The sequence below is a fragment of the Nipponia nippon genome, unplaced genomic scaffold, assembly GCF_047370975.1.
Source record: "Nipponia nippon isolate SJK-2023a ecotype South Korea unplaced genomic scaffold, ASM4737097v1 scaffold_43, whole genome shotgun sequence".
Taxonomy (NCBI): Eukaryota; Metazoa; Chordata; class Aves; order Pelecaniformes; family Threskiornithidae; genus Nipponia; species Nipponia nippon.
In genome coordinates, this window is record NW_028262362.1 from 24627 (window position 1) to 48774 (window position 24148).

The 24148-nt window shown below is 59.3% G+C and overlaps 1 protein-coding gene across 1 annotated transcript in view; it reads left to right on the top strand.

The window, feature by feature from the left end:
- Positions 1-63: 63 nt before the first annotated feature.
- LOC104017553 (centrosomal protein of 164 kDa) overlaps positions 64-24148 on the top strand; it is a 39397-nt gene continuing 15312 nt past the window's right edge. Inside the window, 15 exon segments of the mRNA XM_087778235.1 lie at positions 64-2278; positions 4026-4109; positions 5694-5852; positions 6716-6844; positions 8064-8157; positions 8531-8642; positions 8820-9027; positions 12745-12903; positions 13767-13895; positions 14401-14478; positions 17094-17177; positions 17626-17709; positions 19698-19783; positions 22261-22476; positions 23730-23876. Of these exon segments, the coding sequence (XP_087634361.1) occupies positions 2225-2278; positions 4026-4109; positions 5694-5852; positions 6716-6844; positions 8064-8157; positions 8531-8642; positions 8820-9027; positions 12745-12903; positions 13767-13895; positions 14401-14478; positions 17094-17177; positions 17626-17709; positions 19698-19783; positions 22261-22476; positions 23730-23876 (1823 nt within the window). The 5' untranslated portion in view covers positions 64-2224.

The following is a 24148-nucleotide window of genomic DNA, read 5'->3' on the forward strand; positions in this document are numbered from 1 at the left end:
GGGGTCGAATACCTGCGTTCAAAGAAAAGCAGCGTGTGGTTGTAGTGACCTGCGGAGACGCGAGGACGCTGGGCGAGAGCGGAGGCTGTGTTGCAGGTGGCGGGAGGCTCTGGGAGAGAGGGAGGAGAGACGGAAAGAAATGCTGCCCCCAATGTGGCAGAGTCATCCCGCTCCCTGGGCTGAGCAGGGTTCCCTTTTGGCGGCTGCTGTTCACGCTGACCGTTCAGCTCCGGAGCCCGCGCCTTTCCACAGGCCGGTCCCGCCGGGATCGGTGCGCTCGTCTCCAGGCTTACGCCGATCGCTGGAAGTAATGATTGGATGGGCAGGAATTTCACATCAGTTGGTGGCACTCAGCTGCAGGTAAAATGCGTTACAGCTTGTAAAAAGATCAGCTAAACCAACTATAACCCGCTTGACTTGTCCTAGCTCTGAAATCCGTAGAAAACCCATAGTGGCCTGTTTTTGCAGGAGGAAAAGCGCCCGCCTCCTCCGCCTCTCTGTCTGATCGGCGTCGTTCCCTCTTCTGGAGGGTGGCATCTGCGGTCATTAAGGGGTAGCGTTAACAAACGTTTTGTCTGTATCTGTCCCTGAAATAGGGTTCTGCCAGCTAAAGAAATTATTCTGGGATGTTCTAGTAACTGAGGTAAACTTGCCGGGAGAGCAGTCTTTTTGTGTGCCCAGTATTGCCGGATACGTGGGTGCATGGGGTTGTGGTGCGGGTGCTCCTCGAAGGGCCGTATCTGCGTCCTGGTTTGAAGCGTAAGAATCCCGATGGCTCTCGTTTGGCATATCTGTCCTGTCCTCAGGAAGAACCTGACAGGGAGCACAGCTAGGGACCGGTCTTTCCAGACGCCCTCGCCCCCAGGGAAAAGGAAGCGTAGTAAGGACTCCTCTTCTGGAGCAGCGCTAAAGAAAGGCCGCTCGCAGGCGTTCTCCCGGGTTCCGGAATTATGATGTCACTGAGGCCTCTGCAGAGCCTCACGGCCAGCGCGCGATTCGGTGGCGCATTCGTGACCCTCTGCGAACTGGACTGCAAGGGGGCCGTGAGCTCTCGTTTCTCGCTTGGTGAGTTGCAGGTGAGGCTCCGAACTGGTGCTTTTTGGCAAGTCCCCAGGGGTTTGATTTCTCTGGCCTCCTCTCCGGTCCGATGGACGGCTCGCACAGCCCTGAGAAGGTCTCTCAGACAAATGGCGTTCTTTCCGTGTGCCGCAGCTCCGGGTTTAAAGCTGACAGCGTTCCAGTTGCACTTTGATAAAAATACATGGTTAAAATATGCGGTCTGTGTATGGTACACGCTGTACGCAGGATGCGGCTAACGTTTGAACAAGACGCCACAGCTTTAATAAAACAGCGAGAAAGTAGGACGTGCTCGCGGTTTTGTTTGCATACTGATGAGGGAGCCTTTGCCTGCTTCTCGCACGTTTGGTTGTGAGCTTTGCGGGCCGCCCCGCTGCCGGCAGAGGCGGTCGAACCTTTGGGTGACTAAGCTTTGGCTCGGGGCTGTTTTTCTCCCGAGGCCGGCGGGTTCTGCCGCTCCTCGCTGCGTGAGCTGGTCGCGGTCTGGTCCCGAGCTCAGAGCGGCGGCTTCAGTCGGCGCCTGCCCTCGAGCGGGTCCTGCTGGGCTGATTGCACCCCGCCTGCTCTCCTCTGGCGATAATTTTGGGCAGAAGTCAAACGCCCAGTAACGCGCTCTGGCAAATTGCCGTCTCGCGCTGACCAGAGCCGATGTGGAAGCGCGAGCGGGCGGACTGCGGGGCAGGTTGGGTGCTCCCAGGGGCCGGCGGTTCCTGCAGCAGCCACTGCTAGCTCTGGGTCGCTGAGGCCCTGTGCATAGAAAAGCAACAGATTAAAACCAAAAAAAAAGCCTGAGCCCAAGAAACGAGCGTGTTTTTTATCTTAATGAAGCTCCTTGTCTTTGAAAGGGGCGGTATGGAAGGCAATCAAACTGGTCTTAAAGTCACCCAAAGCTTTGCGATTTTGCTTCTTGCCGTAGGAGAACCCATGCTATTTCTGACCCCTGCAGCCTCCCAGAGAGGAGGCAAGGAATGTTGTAGCTCTAACTGTGTTTGACTTGCTGTCTAGGAGGAGTCTTTAAAACCAAGACACGCTGAAGAAGGGCGAGAGTCTTCCTCGGCTTCTGACGCTGCGTGCCCTCCGACTCCGCTTCGAGCCCTTCCCGGTGACGCTGACAGTAGCCTGTCTGGCCAGAGCAAGGAGGAGTCCGATGGGAAACTCGCTGGGAAGGAAGTGCTGGGCGAGAAAGATGCCGCGGTGGAAGGTGACGTCTCTGCAGCTGATGAGCTGCCGCGGTCTCGGGGGGAAAGGAGTGCGACAGGGGCAGACGCGCCCGGCGGTCCTGGGCGACCTCGAGCTGCGTCTCTGGCTGCGGAAGCCGCCGAGGCAGGTTGGCTGGCGAGGCTGGCCGCCGCTGTTGACGCCACGTCAGGTGATGAAAAGAGAGTGACTGAAATGAGGGAAGCAGCAGCAGCTGATCTGAAAACAGACAGCAGGCTGGATGCTGGCAAAGTAAGAGACCTGCCTGCACGGGCAGGGCTTGGTGGGGGAGCTGCCGTGGCTGTTCCCGTCGCTTTGTAAGGCCTTGATTCAGGAAAGCTCTCCCAGCGCTTGCTCGCTTTCTGTTAAGTCAGCGTAAGGGCTTTCCGAGTCAGCGGGGTGTTCCTGGGGGGCACGAGTGCTCCGAGCGCCCAGATCGGCGTCTTTAGTGCGCAGCTAGGAAACCGTTCTTTTCTGCATGCGCAAAGTGCTGTCCAAAGCAACCGACAGGCAAAAACCCCGAACTGTGACGCGTGTTTCGAGTCTCGGAGGAGAAATAAGTCTCAGCTTTCAGTGCTGCCATCTGTACCAAGCAAGCAGGTTTCATAATGAAGTTCACACCGAGCCCAGCTGTCCGCGCTGCTTTGTTTCTCTCCGTCTGTTGTTTCTCTCGGCTTAGGCAGAGACAGGGCGAAAGCGTCAAGCGAGCTGCCAGCTGCGACGTTCGCAGCTCTGCGGGGGGATGCGCCGGGGAGGCGCGAGGTCAGAGGCGGGGAGGACGCTGCCTCGGGGCTGCCTCCGGAGCTGGCGCCCGAGTCCGTCGAGCAGGGTACCGTCCGGGCTGCCCGCCGCTTTTCCAGCGCTCGCTGGGAGGAGAACTGGCAAAGAGCTGACTGCGGCCAGCTGAACCAGGGTGTTTGTGCAGTCTCGGGCAGGAGAGGAACCGCTAAGTGTCGCAGGGTGCAGATGGGTTCACGGTCCCTGCAGCTGGGTCGCCGGACAGGCGCGTGCTGTCCGCTCTTGCTCAGCGTCCCCCAGAAACGCTCCAACATGAGCTCTGAATAACCGTTTCTTTCCAATCTAGTCTCCTTCCTGCCGATTTTGGTGACTTTTCTAGTTCCGCTGATGCGTAATGTCTCGAAGAAATGGTAAGCTATAGCGCTGAGCCCGGAAAACATGCGCTGTCCCGAAGAGCTTAAAGTTGAAAGCGTTGCTTTTACGAACGCTTACCTGCGCGCTTGCTTTAGGCGTCTGGGTAGTTCTGCTGAAGTCAGCAGGGCTGCACTGGTGTCCGCATCGAACGCTGGCGTATTGCTTCCCGATGGCTGGGCACAGGGGAGCCCTCGCTGCAGCTGGGCACGGCGAGGTGCACTTTTAAGGCCACGGTACTGTCCAGTGTGGCTTTAGCCATTCGTGCGTGGGCTGGGGCGTTCTCAGAGCTGCAGAGATCCACGCGGAAGGAGCAGAGGACAGTGAGCAAGTGCCCGTTAGCAGGGATGTTTGAAGAGCGCTTCTCTGCCCTCCCCAGTCCCATCTCCATCTCTGCGCTTTGTCTCTGTGAAGTGGTGTTTTTGTGCTTGTCTCGGGGTCACACCCTTAGTGTTTTTCCTGGGATATTCAATCGCCTTTTCTTCCCTGCGTTAGAGCGGCCAGATTTGTCTTCCCAAGATCAGTTGTCACCTCGCTGGAAAGGCCTAGGTGAAGCTGCGGGGGTGAGGCACGTACGGGCTGTAACGCACGTCTCCTTTCAGCTTTCAAAGGCATCGGAGAGCAGCGGCGGTGGGGAGGACTTGCAAGTTTCCAACCGCTCGGACCGGGAGCTGCTGCAGCCGATGGTGAGTCACTGGAAGCTCCTTGTCCCCTGTCCGTGGGCTTCGCGTTCCTCTGGGAAGGTGCAGCCGGGTAATGCTGTCCCCACCTCGTGCAGTCCGCCTGCCCCGCTCCTCGGCTGCGAAGCGGTGACCTTACGGCTGTGGCAGGATCCTGCCCTTCCCTGGGAAGAACGTTCCAGGCCGTTTTGTCTTTGTCCATGAGTAATTGCTTCAATTTAATCAAACTTAGCCACTCTCCCGTTCTGAAGAAAAAAATGAACGGAAAGGTCGCCGTGTGTGATGTTAATGAACCGCTTTGCTCTGCTGCTGCTGGCGGCCCGCTGCGGCTCCGCCAAATGGCTAGCTCGGGTTTCTAATGACCAGCGCGGGGTGGCGCCCGGTTAGCTGATAGGGACTCGGACTATAAATACCAGATAAACTGCGGGTTATCCTGAAGGTTGTAATCAGCCCGGTGGAAGTGAGTTTATCTTTGCTGAAGGACAGCTCACACCCTCTGCTCCGTACGTGTAGTTGATGGCCATCTATAGAAAATAATTAGTCAAGCCCAGAAGGTGTGATTTCTTCTGTTGCCGTTGCTGTGGCGCTGACTTGGCGGAAGGAGGATCGGCGTATATCGGCTCCCTCTCCCCATCCCTCGGCGTGCGGGTGAATTAACTCTGTTTGCAGTCTGTAATCTCGTATGGGCGCAGAGTGCAGGAGCTGTGATTTCTGAACGCACGCGTGCGCCGCTGAAGCAACAGCCCGCGGCCGTGCTGGCACGCTACGAAAAAAATCCTGGCGTAGGTGTGCTTCTAGCGTAAGCTGTGCGGTGTGCGGCAGGGCGAGGCTGCTGGGGCGGGCAGTTCCGCGAAGCCCAACAGAAGGACCCCGTTGCTGGGTGAGGATAACTGGCGATGTCGGGCGTGCGTCGCGCAGAGGTGGGGGTGCTGGAGGGCTCCCGGGGCTCTTGCTGCGCTTTGAAAGGGAGAGGTGTGTTCAGGAGCCCCTTACTGCTGCAGCAGAGCTGCTTTGCACTGCTCGTGCCTTTTCTGCTGGTGCAAGGTGAGGAAGCAGCCTGGGTTTCGGTCTGCGAGGAGGCGGTAGTTGCAGCTTGTGGAGAGTAGGAGGCTCCTTGCCATCGGAGTGGTTTCTGCTTCACGGTTTCACGCCGTGCGGAGTCGCAGGGCAAACGGAGGCGAAGCTGCCCGGTTTGCCTGGGGTGCGAGTTGGTAAGAGCCCTCCCAGAGGGTGCTGCGAGGGGGTACGCGCAGCTGCGTCGGCTCCCGTGGCGGCCGTCCTGCCCTCGCTTTGGTTTTGGGGTGATGCCCGCGGATTTTCCGAATCGCCTCGCTGCTGTCGAGTGAATCGCTGTATTCAGATGGGTCTTTGGAGGACGAAACGCGCGAGTAAATCAAACCGCTGTTCCTTATGCATCTCGTGGGTGGGACTGCTGGGCGCGGGGTCTCACAGGCAGTTCTTCAGCGGTGGTGGGTTCAGCGTCAGCAGACAGCGTTCGCCCGGGGGAGCGGTTTCTCCCTTTCTGAAGTCAGGAGCGTAAGCCCGTGCGCCTGTGCTCTCCTGTCAGCGAGTCCCTTCTGCACGCTCCAGTCCGCAGGCACCCTGCTGGCACCCGTCCAGGCGCCCCTGGGGAACCTCGCTCCGCTGCGTGGCCTCGCGGCCTCCCCGGCCGGCGGCCTCCGCGCCTCCCTCAACTCGGACGCGGGCAGCTCGGCGGACTCCAGCCTCGCGGCCAGAGGAGGAACGCGGGTAAGGCCGCAGCTTCTCGGGGAGCGGGCCCTGGAAAGCGCGCTCTGCACGAGGTCGCAGGCGTGGCGGCGCTTCGAAGCTTAAATGACAGTATTTGTGACCTCTCGTCGGTTTTGGGATACTTTTGTCTGTTGAAAAGCCACTTCCCTACTCTGTTTTTTGTTTCTTTTGCTGTTTCTAGGGACCCCAGTGCTAAATTTGTGGTGAGCTTTCTTCTGCTACGTTTAGCAGATTTAAAGACAGAATTGTTTCAATTACTGTTGGGGGAAAAAAGTCCGTTAAGTTCAGTTTTTTTGTAGAGCCTTAATTTGTGTCCCAATGAAGCATATGGTACAGGTAACGTAATCTACTAAATAATAGCTTCGCTCAACTCTTGGCTGAGAATAAGCAAATGTACAGAAGAGTTTTCTGGATGAACGTAAGACTTGCAATCCTGTCGCGTGATCGTTTATAGAAAGTGACCTTTGGGTCAACCAACCAACCAACCAACCAGTCGACTGGTAACAATGTGATCTTTTAAAGGAAAACAAAACAATAGGTGTGGGAAACGTTACAGCTCGGCACCTCGGCTGAAGGTGTTCCCCTCGCTGAGGGAAGCCTGGGGACTTCAGACATTTTGTTTTATTACGAAGCAGCGTTTTGAGGCGCAGGCGGGTTTTGCAGACGTGCTCCTATGGGACAGGAGCCCCTCTGGCGTAAGGAAAGCCTGGCCTGGTAAAGAACGCGTCGCCTCCCGACTGGACGTGGCTCCAGCAGAGCGAGGGCAGCGGCGTAACCCCGCTGCCGGCCGGCGTCGCGGTGGGTTTGCATCTCCCCTTTCTCCTCGGCTGTCCTCTCACCTCCCTTTCTTTTTGTCTTCGCAGCCTGCAGAGAGCTGTAAGCCCACCAGCCAGACCAAGAAGTTGCTGGGCTTGGTCTGTGAAGAGAAGAGTTCCCTGAACACAGCGGCCGTAGATAAAGGGAGAAACGAAGAGGAGGCAAGCGAGGACGAGGTAGTTTGCGCGCCTTGGCTCTCAACGCCTGTCGGTGACCGTAGCGCGTGAGGCCTCGGAGTGAGGCTGACGAGGAAAGCAGAGGCGTGCGTTGAGCATTTGTGGGGTTTCGGGGTGAAAGCTGGCCTGAGCTCGTCCTTGCGCTGGGTTTGCGCGGCGGGACTGGACGGGAAGGCCCTGTCCCCGCTCCTGCCGCTCCTCGTGCTGGGAGCCTGCTGGGCCACCTGGCCTGCGTGAGGCTAAGGTGGCGGTGCCGAGCCGCGGCGGGGGCGGCTGGGCTGGGGAAACTGACTTGCGCCTGCCTCAGCCCGTGGTGAACGGGGTGTAAGGGCTCAGCTGCGCAGGGCCGCCCGCCGTCTTTGAGCTAAATAGCGAAGCTCCGGAGGTGGGACACGTTGAATTAGGATCCTTTGAGAGCTTCCGAAAGGTCCCCTGGGAAGGCGAGAGGGGCCGGGGCGAGCCGGCTGCGGCGGGAAGCTGCCTCGTCCCTGGGCAGCGCGGGTTCAGCCCAGGGACTGCCCTCGAAAAGCTGGGCTGCGCTCTGGGAAACACGTCTTCTCCCTTTCTCGTTTCGCCTTATGTTTGGCCTGTTTAAAAAGTCCCCAAAGCAAGCGCTCATCTCCTCTGCAGGAGCCTAAAAGCCGGGGGGCTCCGATTGTGACTCCTGTGCCGCTTCAGCTCCGCTCCCTCTTCCCGCGGCCCCCGCGCGGCGCGCGCGGAAGGGCTTTGATTCGGCTTCGCCGTAAGCAGAGCGGAGAGCTCTGCCCTCTTGCGTGTTTTCCGTCCTTGGGAGGGTGCCGAACCGCAGAGCGGAGGGCTGCTGGCTGTGCAGGTGTATCCCAGCGGCGCGCAGGTGGGCTCCATCTCCTCGTTGCCAAATGAACAAAGCCTGAAGCAAAACCCAGTTCCAGCAGCTTCTACCCTTTGTAGGGAAGGGGGGGAAACGCGCGTGGAAATAACGTGCCATTTCTCCTCTCTTTGCGCTCTTCGTTCGCTTTGAGCCGTGTCCTCCCGCCTTGACCAGAATCCATCAGTTCTGGCCGCCTTCGCTCTTTGCCCTTCCCGTCTGCACCCGCCCTCGGCAGCCCCTGGCTCCCCTGCACCGCCCCGGTGCCGAGGACCCCGCGGGGCTCTGCCACGCGCCGGGCGACGAGGAAGCTTTATTTCTGCCGGCGCGCGTTCGATCGTTGTGATCTGCCTTACTCCTCCGTGCTGCCAGGTGCCGGGAGCCATGGCGGGATCGATGGTGCGCATCGGGGACCAGCTCATCCTGGAAGAAGACTACGACGAGACGTACATTCCCAGCGAGCAAGGTAACCGATGCCTGGCCTCCCGGGAGCCGCGACGAGGGATTCAAGCGCGCGAGCCGCTCCTGGGCGTATTGAGAAAACGGGAATCGGGGAGAGCGTGGGGGGAGAGGGCAGGATAAATGGGATTTTGTAGAAGGCGGAGCTGAAAAATTAGCTGTCTGGTTGCGAAGATAAATGCCGTTTGCCAGTCTTCCTCCCTGCTTTACCGGCCTGGCAGGACGTGCTTGCTGACCCAGGGCTGTCTCAGCAGCTTTGAGCAGCTTCCTCTCGGGATCGGGGTTTCCCCGTGCGCCCGTTGCTTTAGCCGAGGAGGTTGCCTTTATTGTGTAGTGCCCGGTGTAGACCGTCGCCACAGGTCCCTCTTCCGTTTTCCTAGAAATCCACGACTTTGCACGGGAGATCGGCATCGACCCCGAGAAGGAGCCGGAGCTGATCTGGCTGGCCAGGGAAGGCATCGTGGCCCCGTTGCCACCCGAGTGGAAGCCCTGGTGAGAGCTCTGTCGGCAGCTGCCCTCGGAGGCTCCTGGCCTCCCTGCCCTTCCCCTGCTCTGGGCTGCCCGCGTGGGCAGGGGACCGGCTGGCCGGGGGGCTAATGCCACAACAGGGGGGCTTCCTGCGGGCGGGGAAGTACCGGGCTCGCTCTTCACGCTGTTTTTGCCACGCAGCCAGGATATCACCGGCGATATCTATTACTTCAACTTTGCCAACGGCCAGTCCACGTGGGACCACCCCTGCGACGATCGCTACAGGGAGCTTGTCGTTCAGGAGCGAGAGAAGCTGCTGGCACGCGGCAGCTTGAAAAAGAAAGAGAAGAAGAAAGAAAAGAAAGAGGAGGCAGACAAGAAGGAGAAGCAGTTGCTGAAGCAACCCACCGTGAGTAGGCTCTGCTGCTTGCAGTGCTCCCGGGGAGGAGGAGCGGGCTGGGCGGAGGATGAACGCGGGGCTGTGAATTAGGGGCTGACCCCGTGCTCTTGCTGCTTCGGGATGGGAACAGCGACCCCCTGGCAAGGGATCCTGTTCAGTAAGGTTGCGAGTGGGATGAAAATCCCACAGAAGTGGGGTCGCGAACCCACAGAAGCTGGCGAGCTTGGCTTTCGAAGGACGCGCCTGGCGCGGGGGTGCCGCAGCCCTGCGATGCTAGAGCTGAGGGGGGAGATGGCCCAGACCAGAGAAGCTGCAGGGAGTTAGGGCAAAATAGAGGAGAAGGTGAAGGAGCAGGTGGGAATGAGGTCCTTTGTGACGGCCCTTCCGTTGTAAGCGTTTCTGGAGACCTGAGGGGTGAAGTTTTGCTTCCAAGGTAATTTTCAGGGGAAAATGGGCAAAACCATCCTGCTGGAGGCCACGTAAGCAGATGTGGCGTTAGTTTTAGTGGTTTTCCTAAAGCTCAGGAGGTAGCTTGAAAGAGCCTTTGTTCGAGGCCTTCCTTGCGTGGCAAACGCTGCACAACTCGCACCTTGTTTTAGTTTTGCAAGGACGCGAAGTGCCTTCTGAACCCAAAACCAAGTGATGGGCGGTAACTCAAGCGGGATGGCAACGTGAAATACAAAATCATCCTTCGTTTTGGCTCTGAGACTCTGTGTAGTAAGCACGCTACAAAGTCAGTCTTTTCCCTGGAGGTCCCACGCTCTAAACTGGGGGGAATAGCTTATTCAGCTATTTTTAGCTTAATTTAGCTTGCTGAATCTCAAGTCCCGGAGTGATTGAGTTGGTTAAGGTGATAAGAAACCGTAAGTTGCGGTCAGCTCTCCTGCCGCCGTGGCCAGTACCTCGAGAAAGGGGCTCTCTTCCCTCTCAAAGGAAAGAAAAATGGGAAAAAGTGTTTGAGCTTTCCCAGACGAGGGCAGGAGCAGTCCCAGCGGCTGCAGGCCGTTGGTTGGCAGGTGGGCGCAGTACCGACTTGTCTGAGCGCAGTTTGGTCCCTGGGCTGCTGCTGTTGTTGTCTTAGGAGGTGAAGGCGATCGGGGGCTGGAGCACCTCTGCTGTGAGGACAGGCTGAGAGTTGGGGTGGTTCAGCCTGGAGGAGAGAAGGCTGCGGGGGGACCTTGTAGCAGCCTCCCGGTGCCCGAAGGGGGCCTGCAAGAAGGCTGGAGAGGGGCTTTTTCCGAGGGCATGCCATGACGGGACAGGGGGTAATGGCTGTAAACTGAAAGAGGGCAGATTTAGATTATATATAAGAAGAAATTCTTTACTGTGAGGGTGGTGAGGCACTGGCACAGGGTGCCCAGAGAAGCTCTGAAGCCTTGTGCTCCAGCCCCTGCCCCAGCCTCGCTGCCCTGCTCTGGCCACGCTCCAGCCCCTCCATGGCCGCCTTGGGGTGAGGGGCCCAGCGCTGAGCACGGCATTCGAGGGGCGGCCTCCCCAGTGCCCAGCACAGGGGCACCATCCCTGCCCTGCTCCTGCTGGCCACGCCGTTCCTGACACAAGCCAGGATGCCACTGGCCCTCTTGGCCGCCTGGGCACGCTGCTGGCTCATGTTCAGCGGCTGTCGACCAGCGCCCCCAGGCCCTTTCCCGCCGGGCAGCTCCCAGCCGCTCCTCCCCACGCCTGCAGCGGTGCCTGGGGTTGCTGTGCCCCCAGTGCAGGACCCGGCCCTGAGCCTTGCTGCCCCTCACCCCGTGGCCTGGGCCCATCGCCCCAGCCTGGCCAGGGCCCTCTGCAGGGCCTCCCTGCCCTCCGGCAGATCGACGCTCCCGCCCGACTGGGTGTCCCCTGCAAACTGACTGAGGGTGCCCTCCATCCCCTCGTCCAGGTCATTGATAAAGATATTAAACAGAATGGGCCCCAGTACTCGGCCCTGGGGACCACCCCTGGTGACCGCCCACCAACTGGGTTTAACTCCATTCACCGCCACTCTCTGGGCTTGGCCATCCAGCCGGTTTCTTACCCAGCAAAGAGTACGCCCGTCCAAGCTGGGAGCAGCCAGTTTCTCCAGGAGAATGCTGTGGGAAAGGGTGCCAAAGGCTTTACTAAAGTGCAGGCAGACGGCACCCGCAGCCTTTCCCTCCTCCACTGAGCGGGCCACCTTGTCGTAGGAGACCAGGTCAGTCAAGCAGGACCTGCCTTTCACAAACCCACGCTGCTCCCTCTGGGAATAGCTGGACCCTTTTGCTCTGTTTTGCCCAAACTTTTTCCCCCTGTTGCCTATCGCAGGATCCTGCCCTTCCCTGGGAAGAACGTTCCAGGCCGTTTTGTCTTTGTCCATGAGTAATTGCTTCAATTTAATCAAACTTAGCCACTCTCCCGTTCTGAAGAAAAAAATGAACGGAAAGGTCGCCGTGTGTGATGTTAATGAACCGCTTTGCTCTGCTGCTGCTGGCGGCCCGCTGCGGCTCCGCCAAATGGCTAGCTCGGGTTTCTAATGACCAGCGCGGGGTGGCGCCCGGTTAGCTGATAGGGACTCGGACTATAAATACCAGATAAACTGCGGGTTATCCTGAAGGTTGTAATCAGCCCGGTGGAAGTGAGTTTATCTTTGCTGAAGGACAGCTCACACCCTCTGCTCCGTACGTGTAGTTGATGGCCATCTATAGAAAATAATTAGTCAAGCCCAGAAGGTGTGATTTCTTCTGTTGCCGTTGCTGTGGCGCTGACTTGGCGGAAGGAGGATCGGCGTATATCGGCTCCCTCTCCCCATCCCTCGGCGTGCGGGTGAATTAACTCTGTTTGCAGTCTGTAATCTCGTATGGGCGCAGAGTGCAGGAGCTGTGATTTCTGAACGCACGCGTGCGCCGCTGAAGCAACAGCCCGCGGCCGTGCTGGCACGCTACGAGAAAAATCCTGGCGTAGGTGTGCTTCTAGCGTAAGCTGTGCGGTGTGCGGCAGGGCGAGGCTGCTGGGGCGGGCAGTTCCGCGAAGCCCAACAGAAGGACCCCGTTGCTGGGTGAGGATAACTGGCGATGTCGGGCGTGCGTCGCGCAGAGGTGGGGGTGCTGGAGGGCTCCCGGGGCTCTTGCTGCGCTTTGAAAGGGAGAGGTGTGTCCAGGAGCCCCTTACTGCTGCAGCAGAGCTGCTTTGCACTGCTCGTGCCTTTTCTGCTGGTGCAAGGTGAGGAAGCAGCCTGGGTTTCGGTCTGCGAGGAGGCGGTAGTTGCAGCTTGTGGAGAGTAGGAGGCTCCTTGCCATCGGAGTGGTTTCTGCTTCACGGTTTCACGCCGTGCGGAGTCGCAGGGCAAACGGAGGCGAAGCTGCCCGGTTTGCCTGGGGTGCGAGTTGGTAAGAGCCCTCCCAGAGGGTGCTGCGAGGGGGTACGCGCAGCTGCGTCGGCTCCCGTGGCGGCCGTCCTGCCCTCGCTTTGGTTTTGGGGTGATGCCCGCGGATTTTCCGAATCGCCTCGCTGCTGTCGAGTGAATCGCTGTATTCAGATGGGTCTTTGGAGGACGAAACGCGCGAGTAAATCAAACCGCTGTTCCTTATGCATCTCGTGGGTGGGACTGCTGGGCGCGGGGTCTCACAGGCAGTTCTTCAGCGGTGGTGGGTTCAGCGTCAGCAGACAGCGTTCGCCCGGGGGAGCGGTTTCTCCCTTTCTGAAGTCAGGAGCGTAAGCCCGTGCGCCTGTGCTCTCCTGTCAGCGAGTCCCTTCTGCACGCTCCAGTCCGCAGGCACCCTGCTGGCACCCGTCCAGGCGCCCCTGGGGAACCTCGCTCCGCTGCGTGGCCTCGCGGCCTCCCCGGCCGGCGGCCTCCGCGCCTCCCTCAACTCGGACGCGGGCAGCTCGGCGGACTCCAGCCTCGCGGCCAGAGGAGGAACGCGGGTAAGGCCGCAGCTTCTCGGGGAGCGGGCCCTGGAAAGCGCGCTCTGCACGAGGTCGCAGGCGTGGCGGCGCTTCGAAGCTTAAATGACAGTATTTGTGACCTCTCGTCGGTTTTGGGATACTTTTGTCTGTTGAAAAGCCACTTCCCTACTCTGTTTTTTGTTTCTTTTGCTGTTTCTAGGGACCCCAGTGCTAAATTTGTGGTGAGCTTTCTTCTGCTACGTTTAGCAGATTTAAAGACAGAATTGTTTCAATTACTGTTGGGGGAAAAAAGTCCGTTAAGTTCAGTTTTTTTGTAGAGCCTTAATTTGTGTCCCAATGAAGCATATGGTACAGGTAACGTAATCTACTAAATAATAGCTTCGCTCAACTCTTGGCTGAGAATAAGCAAATGTACAGAAGAGTTTTCTGGATGAACGTAAGACTTGCAATCCTGTCGCGTGATCGTTTATAGAAAGTGACCTTTGGGTCAACCAACCAACCAACCAACCAGTCGACTGGTAACAATGTGATCTTTTAAAGGAAAACAAAACAATAGGTGTGGGAAACGTTACAGCTCGGCACCTCGGCTGAAGGTGTTCCCCTCGCTGAGGGAAGCCTGGGGACTTCAGACATTTTGTTTTATTACGAAGCAGCGTTTTGAGGCGCAGGCGGGTTTTGCAGACGTGCTCCTATGGGACAGGAGCCCCTCTGGCGTAAGGAAAGCCTGGCCTGGTAAAGAACGCGTCGCCTCCCGACTGGACGTGGCTCCAGCAGAGCGAGGGCAGCGGCGTAACCCCGCTGCCGGCCGGCGTCGCGGTGGGTTTGCATCTCCCCTTTCTCCTCGGCTGTCCTCTCACCTCCCTTTCTTTTTGTCTTCGCAGCCTGCAGAGAGCTGTAAGCCCACCAGCCAGACCAAGAAGTTGCTGGGCTTGGTCTGTGAAGAGAAGAGTTCCCTGAACACAGCGGCCGTAGATAAAGGGAGAAACGAAGAGGAGGCAAGCGAGGACGAGGTAGTTTGCGCGCCTTGGCTCTCAACGCCTGTCGGTGACCGTAGCGCGTGAGGCCTCGGAGTGAAAAGCTGCGCCGCTCCCCGGGAGCAGCTGATTGACCGTGGCTGTGCCGTTTGACTCTGGGCCTCCGTTTGTGCTGAACTTCCCCTGGGTGCTGTTTGGGCACCAAAAAGCGTCTAACCCTGTTTTCTCCTTGTGCTCCCTGTGAACCAGGATCTGCCACCATGTATTTCTGAAAGGAATAGATGCCAGGCTGGATGGGGCTCTGAGCAAGCTGATGGGGTTGAAGGTGTCCCTGCCCATTGCAGGGGGGCTGGACCAGATGGTCCCTTCCGTCCCAAAGCGTTGCGCGGTCCTGTGAACTGGCCGTAGGCGTATTGCCTTGGCGTGCTGCTACGGCTCTGCTGCCGTACTTCGCTGATCAGGAACCCCCAGTTCCTCCTGCGTAGCCTGGGGGGTTGCAGAGGGAACTCAGTGTTGGCCATCTCGTTTTTAATACCCTTAGAGTCTCCGTGGGACAGCAAGACTGTTCAAAAACCTGCACGTGGACGTCGGCGCCCTGGGAGGCATCTCGGACACTGAGGTAGGAACGTGGGCGATGTGGGGCGGGCAGGAGAGGAGCCGCGGCGCCGCCCAGGCAGCGCCTGGGCTGGGGGGCGAGGGCGCAGGAGGGGGCCCGAGGTTTCGCCTCTCGTTTATGGGCAGGCACAACCCGGGGCAGGGCTGGGGGGTGAGGGGGGCGTACGAGGAGCCAGGTGCAGTCCGCAGGGGACACCGGCGTGGGCGTCGAAGGCGGGTTTGGGCTTGAAGGAGAATGCTTGCCGTCTGGGAGATGGGACTGGAGGGGACGGCGTCTTTGCACAGCGTGGGGCTTTGTTTCTTGCCGAACGAAGAAAGAGCGGGACTTAGAGCCACATAGGTGCGATGGATAAGCTGGGAACGTACTCTGGCAACGCCATTCTCGCGCTGTCGCTCGGTCCCGCGAGAATCTCAGAAGCTTCCACGTGGCCCGCGCGTGGCCGCTTCTCCGTGGCAACCTAAAACCTGTTCTCTTTGCGCTGCTGATGAATTCCACGGCTCAGACGGAGCGCCAGCAATGAGTGCGGTACGCAGGCGTTCCGCTTTCCCCACGGGCGCGCGCTCTGCCTGCGCTCTCTTAGCCGCGATCCGGCTGAAGATGACAAGGGCGCAATGGGAAGCGCGTCGCGAGCGGCTCTGGTGGCTTGGCCCGACTGTTTGCGCTGACGTTAATCCTTCCTCGCCGCTTTGAAAACTCTGTTCCGGTACCTGAAAGGCAAATTAATTTCTTTTAAAGCGTTTTATGGTATTTCCTTTATGCTCTTCGCAGCATATGACAATTAAGCTGTAAAGGGCTTTGCCGGAGAACCCACTCGCGGTGCTGGGCAGAAACTGCCAAGGCTTATGCGAAAGCAGAGGTGAAAAAGAAAGGCCTGCCTCTCTCCTCTCCAAACGGCGAGCCGTCTGTCAGGGTCCAGTTCGTCACCGAAAGGTTAACGTGTCCAGCCACAAAGAGCTCTCTTGGCACTTCGGTGCCGCGGCAGGGCTTCAGGAATCTATTATGAACCGGCAATTGCCGGCCAGCAGCCAGGCTCCGTTAACCCTCGTGGGCAATATCTTAGTCCTGACAACGTATTAGTGCCCCGCTGGAAAATAGAATTCGCTTGTAGCGCCGTGAGATGGCAGCAGCAAAGCGTTCCTGCGAGCGAGCCGCAGCCCAAGCCCTTCTCCGGCTTCCTTGCAAAAGGGAGGGGAGGGAAGGGTTTGCGTAGCGAGCCCTGCAGGGGAGGAAATCTGAGCAGCGATGGGGTGAAGCGACGAAAAACCGGCTTCGCGTAGCCCGTGGGTCGGGGTCGAATACCTGCGTTCAAAGAAAAGCAGCGTGTGGTTGTAGTGACCTGCGGAGACGCGAGGACGCTGGGCGAGAGCGGAGGCTGTGTTGCAGGTGGCGGGAGGCTCTGGGAGAGAGGGAGGAGAGACGGAAAGAAATGCTGCCCCCCTCAGTGGGCTTTTCTGGAGTTAAGTGGGGAGAAGGCACTGAAAACGAACCCCCCGTCAGGCGCCGGAGAACTCCTCGAGGCGTGAGGTCTATGTGGAGCGTGCTCTGGGAGAGAGGGCCTCTTCTGGGCAGCCTGGTTTGCCTGGCTGCCGGTGGGGTTCGCTCTGGCCTGAGCCCGGCTCTCTTGCCTTCTGAATCCCTGTGGTGGAATAGCTGCCGCAGACTCGTGAGACTCTGCTCTAAAATGCAGAAGGGCTTTGGGACGCTGCTGGAGGGGGCACGAGGAGGAACAGGTCTGGAAGCGCCTCTGGGTGCCTGGGGAGAGGGTCCCACGGCAGCAGAAGCGATCCCCGTCCGCAGCGCTTGAGCTCGGGAGGTTTCGTGCTCTGCCTTCTGTACAGGCGCAGCTCCGGGTAAACACCGGGAGCCAAGGGGGTCCTTCGTGTGGTGGGAAGTCACCACGCGAGGCTTCTTCACCAGATGGAGACGTGTGAAAGGGAGCCGTCCCTGTAAATAAAGGTTGCGCGACACACTTGTGCGTTACCGCGGAGATGTATGCGCGGGAAGCCGTGCCGCTGGTTCCCAGGAAACAAAGACCTCCGTGAAACACCAGCGCAGGGGTGGCCGGTGACAGGGGAGGAACGGCCGCTGTGTTCACGGGAGAGCGTGGCTGGGAACGGCCGTAGCGAGCCACGGCACTCGTTAACGGGTAGCGTTAACAAACGTTTTGTCTGTATCAGTCCCTGAAATAGGGTTCTGCCAGCTAAAGAAATTATTCTGGGATGTTCTAGTAACTGAGGTAAACTTGCCGGGAGAGCAGTCTTTTTGTGTGCCCAGTATTGCCGGGTACGTGGGTGCATGGGGTTGTGGTGCAGAGGTCCACGCGGAAGGAGCAGAGGACAGTGAGCAAGTGCCCGTTAGCAGGGATGTTTGAAGAGCGCTTCTCTGCCCTCCCCAGTCCCATCTCCATCTCTGCGCTTTGTCTCTGTGAAGTGGCGTTTTTGTGCTTGTCTCGGGGTCACACCCTTAGTGTTTTTCCTGGGATATTCAATCGCCTTTTCTTCCCTGCGTTAGAGCGGCCAGATTTGTCTTCCCAAGATCAGTTGTCACCTCGCTGGAAAGGCCTAGGTGAAGCTGCGGGGGTGAGGCACGTACGGGCTGTAACGCACGTCTCCTTTCAGCTTTCAAAGGCATCGGAGAGCAGCGGCGGTGGGGAGGACTTGCAAGTTTCCAACCGCTCGGACCGGGAGCTGCTGCAGCCGATGGTGAGTCACTGGAAGCTCCTTGTCCCCTGTCCGTGGGCTTCGCGTTCCTCTGGGAACGTGCAGCCGGGTAATGCTGTCCCCACCTCGTGCAGTCCGCCTGCCCCGCTCCTCGGCTGCGAAGCGGTGACCTTACGGCTGTGGCACGGGCCGGCCCCACTCGCTGCTGCTGCTCAAGCCGCCAACAGAGCCGTCCGTCCGTCCGTCTGCCTGCCTGCAGTACGGACAGGACCTCTGCTTGGACGTGGGGCCGAGTCTTTGTGTAGCCATCTCCCGTGTCCTGTAAACCGTTCTGATGTTCAGATGCCCAGTGCTGCAGAAGGCTGGCTGTCAGCAGGGCGGTGAGCGTGGAGGCCCAGCCGTGTCAGGATTTTGGCCTAACCTGTCAGGATCTCGGGTAAAACCCGTGCGTGCTCATCAGACACGGATCCTTTTCTGCTTCCTTCTTTAGGACCTGGCTTTCCAGAGTCGGCTTTTGGAGCAGGTACTGGACGCGGGGGTTCTGTCTCCTGTTCTGGACCGCCCCACGTGCAAGGTAAGTGCTGTATATGTGCTCGGGGACGGAGCTGTGAATAGCCGGGGTAGAATACTGTATTGTGGCGTACTAATGGCAGGACGGTGGTGTCGGCAGAACGGCTTTGCAGAGGCAAGCAGAAGCGGCGCGTTCAGCGCCCTGCCTGCGGCAGGGCAGGGATTAGAGCAGCGCTCTTGTTTTCTCCGCGGAGGCGAGGCGCAGGTAGCTGCGCAAGCGACGCACCCTTTAGCAGAGGCGGCTTGCGAGGGGCGCATCTAAGCTGGTGCGTGCTGGAGGTCGTGGAGATCCTCCTGCTGAGGTCCCTTGGGCACGGCGCTGTGCAGGGGGAGGAGACGGCCTGCGAGCTGTCATCCTGCTCTCCTGTGGCCGCAAGACCGGCTTTGTATTGCGGGCGTGCGAGACTTCCTGGGTGGCGTGCAGCCGGGCGTCTGGGCAGGACGGCACGCTAGGCTGTTTGCGGTACTGGGACTGCTGGGGATGCTGAGGCAGCAGGAGGGGCGGTAATTTCACAGGCAAGGCTTAAAACCAGCCCTCGGTCCCCGCGGGCAGGTGCCGTCTTCGCCTCCTCGAATGTGCCCAGAGGTTCCCGCAGCCCGCGGTTCCTGGCGAGGGGCCGCCCTCCCGGGAAGGGGCGCTGGGCAGGAGAGCAGCGCTGGCCCGTGCCTGGGCTCAGCAGCGTTCCCCGGGGCCTGGTTATCCCCGTTCCCAGGGAGCTCTCATTCTCCATTTGCCTGGCTTCTCTCCTTTCGCAGGCAGCAGTTACAGAGCCTGTTTTGAGCCAGGAGACGTTTGCCGAGCTCCTCGGTTCTGGAGAACTGAAGTCATCGTTTTCCAGGGGGCAGGAGGGAGGCTGGGAGGGGGAGCCGCCTGGGCGAGCTCTGACCAGGCTGATGTGACGGAAGGTGACAGCGCTTGCAGGGAATCCTTCTGCTCTTTGCTCCGCTGGACGCTTGCAGAAATTACTGCTGGTTTAATCCTGCCTTATTTTGACCCTGCTCCACGGTACTCTCCCGCGTGGCGCGGGCTGAGCCCACCTGCTGTTGCTGTGGTCCCCAAGAGCGTCCCGACGGGCCGCTCTTCTGGGGGCCAGAAGCCTCCGCAGGGAGGGCGAGCCCTTACGGCTCGGTCAGCCGGGGCCGGCAGCTCGAGGAGGGAAGCTCTTCCCCTCCCCAGGCGAACGGCGCGGTGCGCGCTTGCGTGCGCCTGCTGCGGGGACGGAGGTGCCCGGAGCTGGCAGGTGGGAGAAGGAGCAGCTGGCTAGTTCGTATCCGAATATTTGCTGTTTGTATTTCAAGTATTTACTACGTCATAAGTAAGCCAACCGTAGTGGCTCAGGGTGCGTTCCCGAGGGGGCTGGCTTCCTTGGCGGCACCCGACGTGTTCCGGAGCGAGCGGTCAGAAATCCCTGGGGAGGTGCGACTGCGCGCGCGCGCCGCTCGTCGCGATCTGCCCGAGGTCCGGGGTGCCGGGCAGGACTGAGTCCTGTGCCGTTCCGGTCGCGGCCAATACATCTATCGCTTTATGGCCCCGGCACGCTTCCGTGCGTGTGACGTTCCTGTTTGGTTTAGGAGATTTTTTTTTTTGTCGTCCCACGCTTTTCAGGGCGTTTAGTGTTACTCACGTGTCCAAGACGATCCTCAGGGAAAAAACCCAGCCTGTGTCTAGAGTGCCGGCAGGGAGTTCATCTTCCGCCTTGAAAACGCGAGCCCCAGCCCGTAACCCAGCGCAGCCCGGAGAGCCGAGCTCCCCGGCCTCTCGGCTGCGCTGCTGGAACCGCTCCCGCGACGCGCTGAGACCCGTGGCTGCCTGCGGGAGAGGAGGCTGGCCCCTTCGGCTGGGCGCTCCGCAGCAGCCCGCGGGCGCTGCTTGCTCGGCGCCGATGGGCTGGACCAGAGCGGCGCTGCCCTTAGCAGAACCGCCGCCGGGTCCTGAGAGGCTTCGATGGCGAAGGAGCCAGCAAACTCCACGCTGTTTGCTTTTACCTGCAGGCCCGGGAGCTGGGAGAAGAGGAAGAAGAGCAAAGCGAAGCCAGTATAGAGGAAGAGCAAAGCCAAAGAAGAAAAGCTGCTGAGAGGTATGGTACAAACAGCCAGAGCAAGAGAGGAGGTGTAGCCAGCTCTAGCTCCGGGTGGCTTTCCCGTCTTGTCTGCCCCTGCTCTGCTCTGCTCCCTGTAACCCGTGCAGGCGTCCCCGTAGAACGCCCTGAGACGCTGCCGCTTCTCGCGGGGTCTCTCCCTCTCGCTCCTCCTGCCACCTCCTCGGGACTGTCGCAGCGGATTGCAGCTTTGTTTCGGCTTCTGGCTGGGTAGGCAGCAAATCCGCCTGCCTTTCGTTTCCTCGAGACTGCCCCAGATGTGGAGCTGGCTTCTGTTTCCCTTACAGCTCTCTGGCTTTTCTCTAAGGCTCTGAAAGTCACGCTCCTGCCGGGATGCTCTGAACCTGTTAACCTTGTGTCTTGTGCCCTGCGGCGTTGAACCGTGGAAGACTTGGCCGCGGGCGGCTGCCCGACGAGAGACCTTTCTGGTTCTGAGGCAGCCCCCGTCTCGGCCGGCGCTGGTCCTGCTGGGCTGCCGGCTCTCCGCTGGGCAGAGCCTGCAGCTGAAGGCTCCCAGGGCCAGCCCGGTGCCTGTCGCTGCTGGCAGGAGGGTCCAGCTGCAGTGTGAACGGTTGTCGTCCTCTTCCTTCCACAGAGGTGGCCCAGAGCAAGTCACTGCTTGACCAGCTGTGAGCATTAAGCTATTTTACGTCCTGGTACACGGACGACTCGCTCGAGCGCGCTGGCTGTTACGCCGAGAGCAACGCTGGTTCCAGGCCCTTAGTTAGGCTGTCTGGGGAGCTCTTTTCAGCCTGTTTGTGGCCACTCGTTTAAAACAGTTGAAATGCTGTGCTGAGCCGTGAGCTCCGTGCTCCCTCGAGCCCCTCCCTCCCTCTCCGAGAGCTGCAGCGTGTGGCGTTTATAGATGAATCGTGTCAAAACTCTTAGCCTCCGCGCAGAGTTACACATCCTCTGGGGCGCCGGGAACCGAGGAGCTGTTACCCGTGCCAGGAAAACTTGTGAACAGAAGAAGCTGCAGTCCATCTTAACGACTGGCTGCACGCCCTTGGGATCTGCAGCCTTGTTCGTAGAGGAGCTGTTCGCGGGAAGGTCCCCGAAAACGTGCTCTGCCCGCAGGAGCTGTCTCCTTATCGCTTGGTACCTGCTTCCCAGCTGTGCAGCCTCTCTTTCTCTCGGCCTGTAAAGCTGGCTCGTGCTTGCTTTGTTGCCTCTCTGCTCTGTTATCCTGAGATGAAGTAGGACTGGAGGTGTAAACATGCCTGCCAATGTTCCCGTCTGTAACTCGGACAACAGCGAGAGTACTGCTCGCGGGGCTGACTTGTCTTGGGGAGATGCTCCAAGGACTCGGAAAGAGAGGGGGCTAATCCAGGGCAGGGGGTTCGGCATTCTGAGACCGACAGCCATGAGAGCCGCGGCTGCCTGTTAGCCCGGCAGGCCTCGAGGCGGTGGGGACGGTTTGGAGCTTTGCGGTGCCTTTGGCAGCCCCGCGGTGGCCAAAGGGGTCCCGTTGGCAGGCATGGCTCGGTGCCCGTCCGCGCCGCCTGCCCGTCCCCTCTTCCCTCCGCCTCGTCTACCTGCGGCAGCCGCTAGCATCTGATCTGTGCTAATCCGGTCTTCTGTTGCCTCTTCTGCGCCGCAAAGCGCGAGGGAGCAAAGTGCTTGGGAAACGTCAGAAGAGAAGTGTTTTGCTTTAGAAAATGCCAGTCGGGAGGAGGAGGCTGTGGCCCGGGAGGCGGAGGAGGGGTCGCTGGGTAGCCCCAGCAGTCTGGAGGAGCTCGCTGCCCCACGGAAGGCGTAAGGGCTTCAGTTAAGTCCCCGGTGTTGTAAGCGTAACAGCTCTTGTCCTTTTGTTGCCCTTCGTGGTGTCTGAAGTCAGCATGCCAGGAGATGCGGTCTGGTGGGCACAGCAGAGCGCGAACGTCTCCCTCCCTGCGCAAATCGGAGCAGCTGTGTGAACGGTCTGCGCTGGGGAGCGCGCGAAGAGCGGCTCAGCCCTGGGGGCTGTGGCGCAGGACTCCGTGGTACGGAGACAGAGCGGTCTGCTCTGTGCCTGGGAAAGCCTCCTCCTTGCCAGCGTCGCCAACGAGGCTGCAAGCGTTCGTCCTCCTTTGGCAAACGCTTTCGCGCAGCCTCCTGCCTTGGCTCGCTGAGCGGTGCCGAGGTTGCGGGGGAGCAACAAAACCCCAGCACCTCACCCCGCTCTTACGGTCGCTGGGAACGTGGGTCGCTTTGAGAGACTAAGGTCAGAGCGCAGGACGGTCGAGCCCAGGTTCCCCGCAAAAGCCTGCGGCCTGTTGCTGTGCTAAACTGATGGTCTGATGGCTGGTGGGGCTTCTGCTCGTCCCTTCCCTTTGCCGACGGTGAAGCTTCTGCCGTAGGTGGCTCTGAGGTTTTGGGTTTGGAGTCGATACTGCGTGGGGGGATGTGGCTGTTCCTTTCGTGTTACTCGGTTTTCTGTCACCCTTTTGCCTAAAGGAGCTTTCTCTTTTCGGCAGGCGCCGCAAGAAGGAAATCAAACACGGGCAGTCCTTGAACCAGCCTAGTGAAGAATCCCTGGAGGGAATAGTCGAGGAGCTGGAGCTGGAGCTGGAGCGAGAGAAAATGCGTTTATTGCAAGCAAAGGAGAAAATTCGGCAATTCCGGGAGGAGATGAGGCAGCAGGAGGAGGAGGAAGCTCAGAAGCTTCATCAGCAGAAAGAAATATCCCTCAGGTACGTTCCTCTTTTACTCCACCTCCCCGCTTTCTCCTACGAGCCTTTCCTAGCTGCGCTTTCGTTGCCGGCGGCTGCAGGCTTGTGCCGGTATGGGCCACCACCCTGGCAGCGGGGCTGCTTTGCGGAGTTGTGGGCGAAGGAGGCAAGAACGAGGCTTTTGGGGAGGAGGAGCGCGGGGCTCCCTGCCCGGCACGGACAGCCCTGCGCGCGAGGGTCTGCGCACCTTGAAATGAGCAGGGGTCTGCTGTCGGCGCCGCAAATGCTCAAGGCAGATGCGTGGAGAGCACGGTCTGCCGCAGGAAAGCGCTCTCCAGCGCAGGCAAGAGAGCATCTTCCCCTGTCCTGCAAGAGGAGCTCTGATGCCATACACGTGCAGCTTTCAGAGCTCTGAGCCTGCCTCTTACGGTTAACCTGGGAAGAGCTCCCAGCTGGGCGCGTGGAGCTTTGCCGCCCGGCAGGCGTTCAAATCCTGGGTGAAATGCTGGTAACGGGACTGGCAATGGGAGCCTTAGAGGAGGTGAGGTTACCCCAGAGGAGCTGCCTGAACCTCTGGCGCGGTACGTTTTACAGAGGCGCTTCCAAACGAGACTTGAAGGAACGGGGCACGGATGCCTGCGTGAAAGCCAGCCAGTGCACGCGGGTCTCGTAGCAACGCAGGGAGCAGAACGGCACTGGGAGCCGTGTCCTCTCCCTGGGGGGATTCTTCTCTCAAGGCTTGTCTTTTATTTCAGGTGGCCTTGATACTTATGTTCTTAGCAGGCCGAGCCAGCCAGAAACAGTATCTTGGCATGAAATGTCACGGGAATGCTGACTTGGGTGCGAGGGAAGACACAGAAAGGGAAAAAGGTCTATGCGGTACTAAAGCAGTAGCAGAAAGGGTGTCTCATAGAAATAGGAAGCTTACAGATGCAGTAAAGCATCCGGGCCCCGTGGCTTTCATTTAATAGGAGCTGATTTCATTTACCTGGGAAAAAACCCCAAGTGCCACCTCTGATGATAGAGTGCATTTTAAAAGCCTGCCACGGAAGTTTGGTGCTTGGGGGCTGCGTCTCCCGTGCCAGCAGCCAGGTTCGGAAGGTGGGGAAGAGAATGAATGGTCTGGAGCCCTGGCAACGCGTCGCCTGGGCGGGCAGAGCGAGTGGGAGCAGCGGCTGATCTATAGGCCTTGGGGAGGTGGTTGGAAGACATTAAAGCCTCCTGAACCTCTTTTTTTTTTTCTTTTTTTTTTTTTTTCTTTTTTTTTTCCCCAGCTGCTCATCTCTCAGGACTCTAAAAGAAGATTTGGCAAAGGCTTCTGAGGAGGAAGAGCTGCGTGTCAGAAAGGAAGAAACTGAGAGACTCTCAAAGCTGCGAGCCAGAATCGCCTCGGAGATGGAGGCAGAGAAGGAGAAGATAAGGTGACAAGTTTTTTGCTGCCATCCCTGGGGACCCAAACTCTGCTGGTCTGGGAGGGAAGCGCCTTGCATGCCACCGGCAGCCGCTCAAAGCGGAGGTGCTAGCCCGCCCGAGCCTCCCGTGGCCGGTCGCCTGCCTCGGCCGTGAGCGCGAGGCCCCAGCCGTGACGCTGCACGTGCCGGGGAGCCGCGTGTCGAAAGGAGGTAAAACGGAGGGACCTTATTGCCGCCTGGGAGCTGATCCAGTTTTGCTAAGTAGACGTACGGTGCAGAAG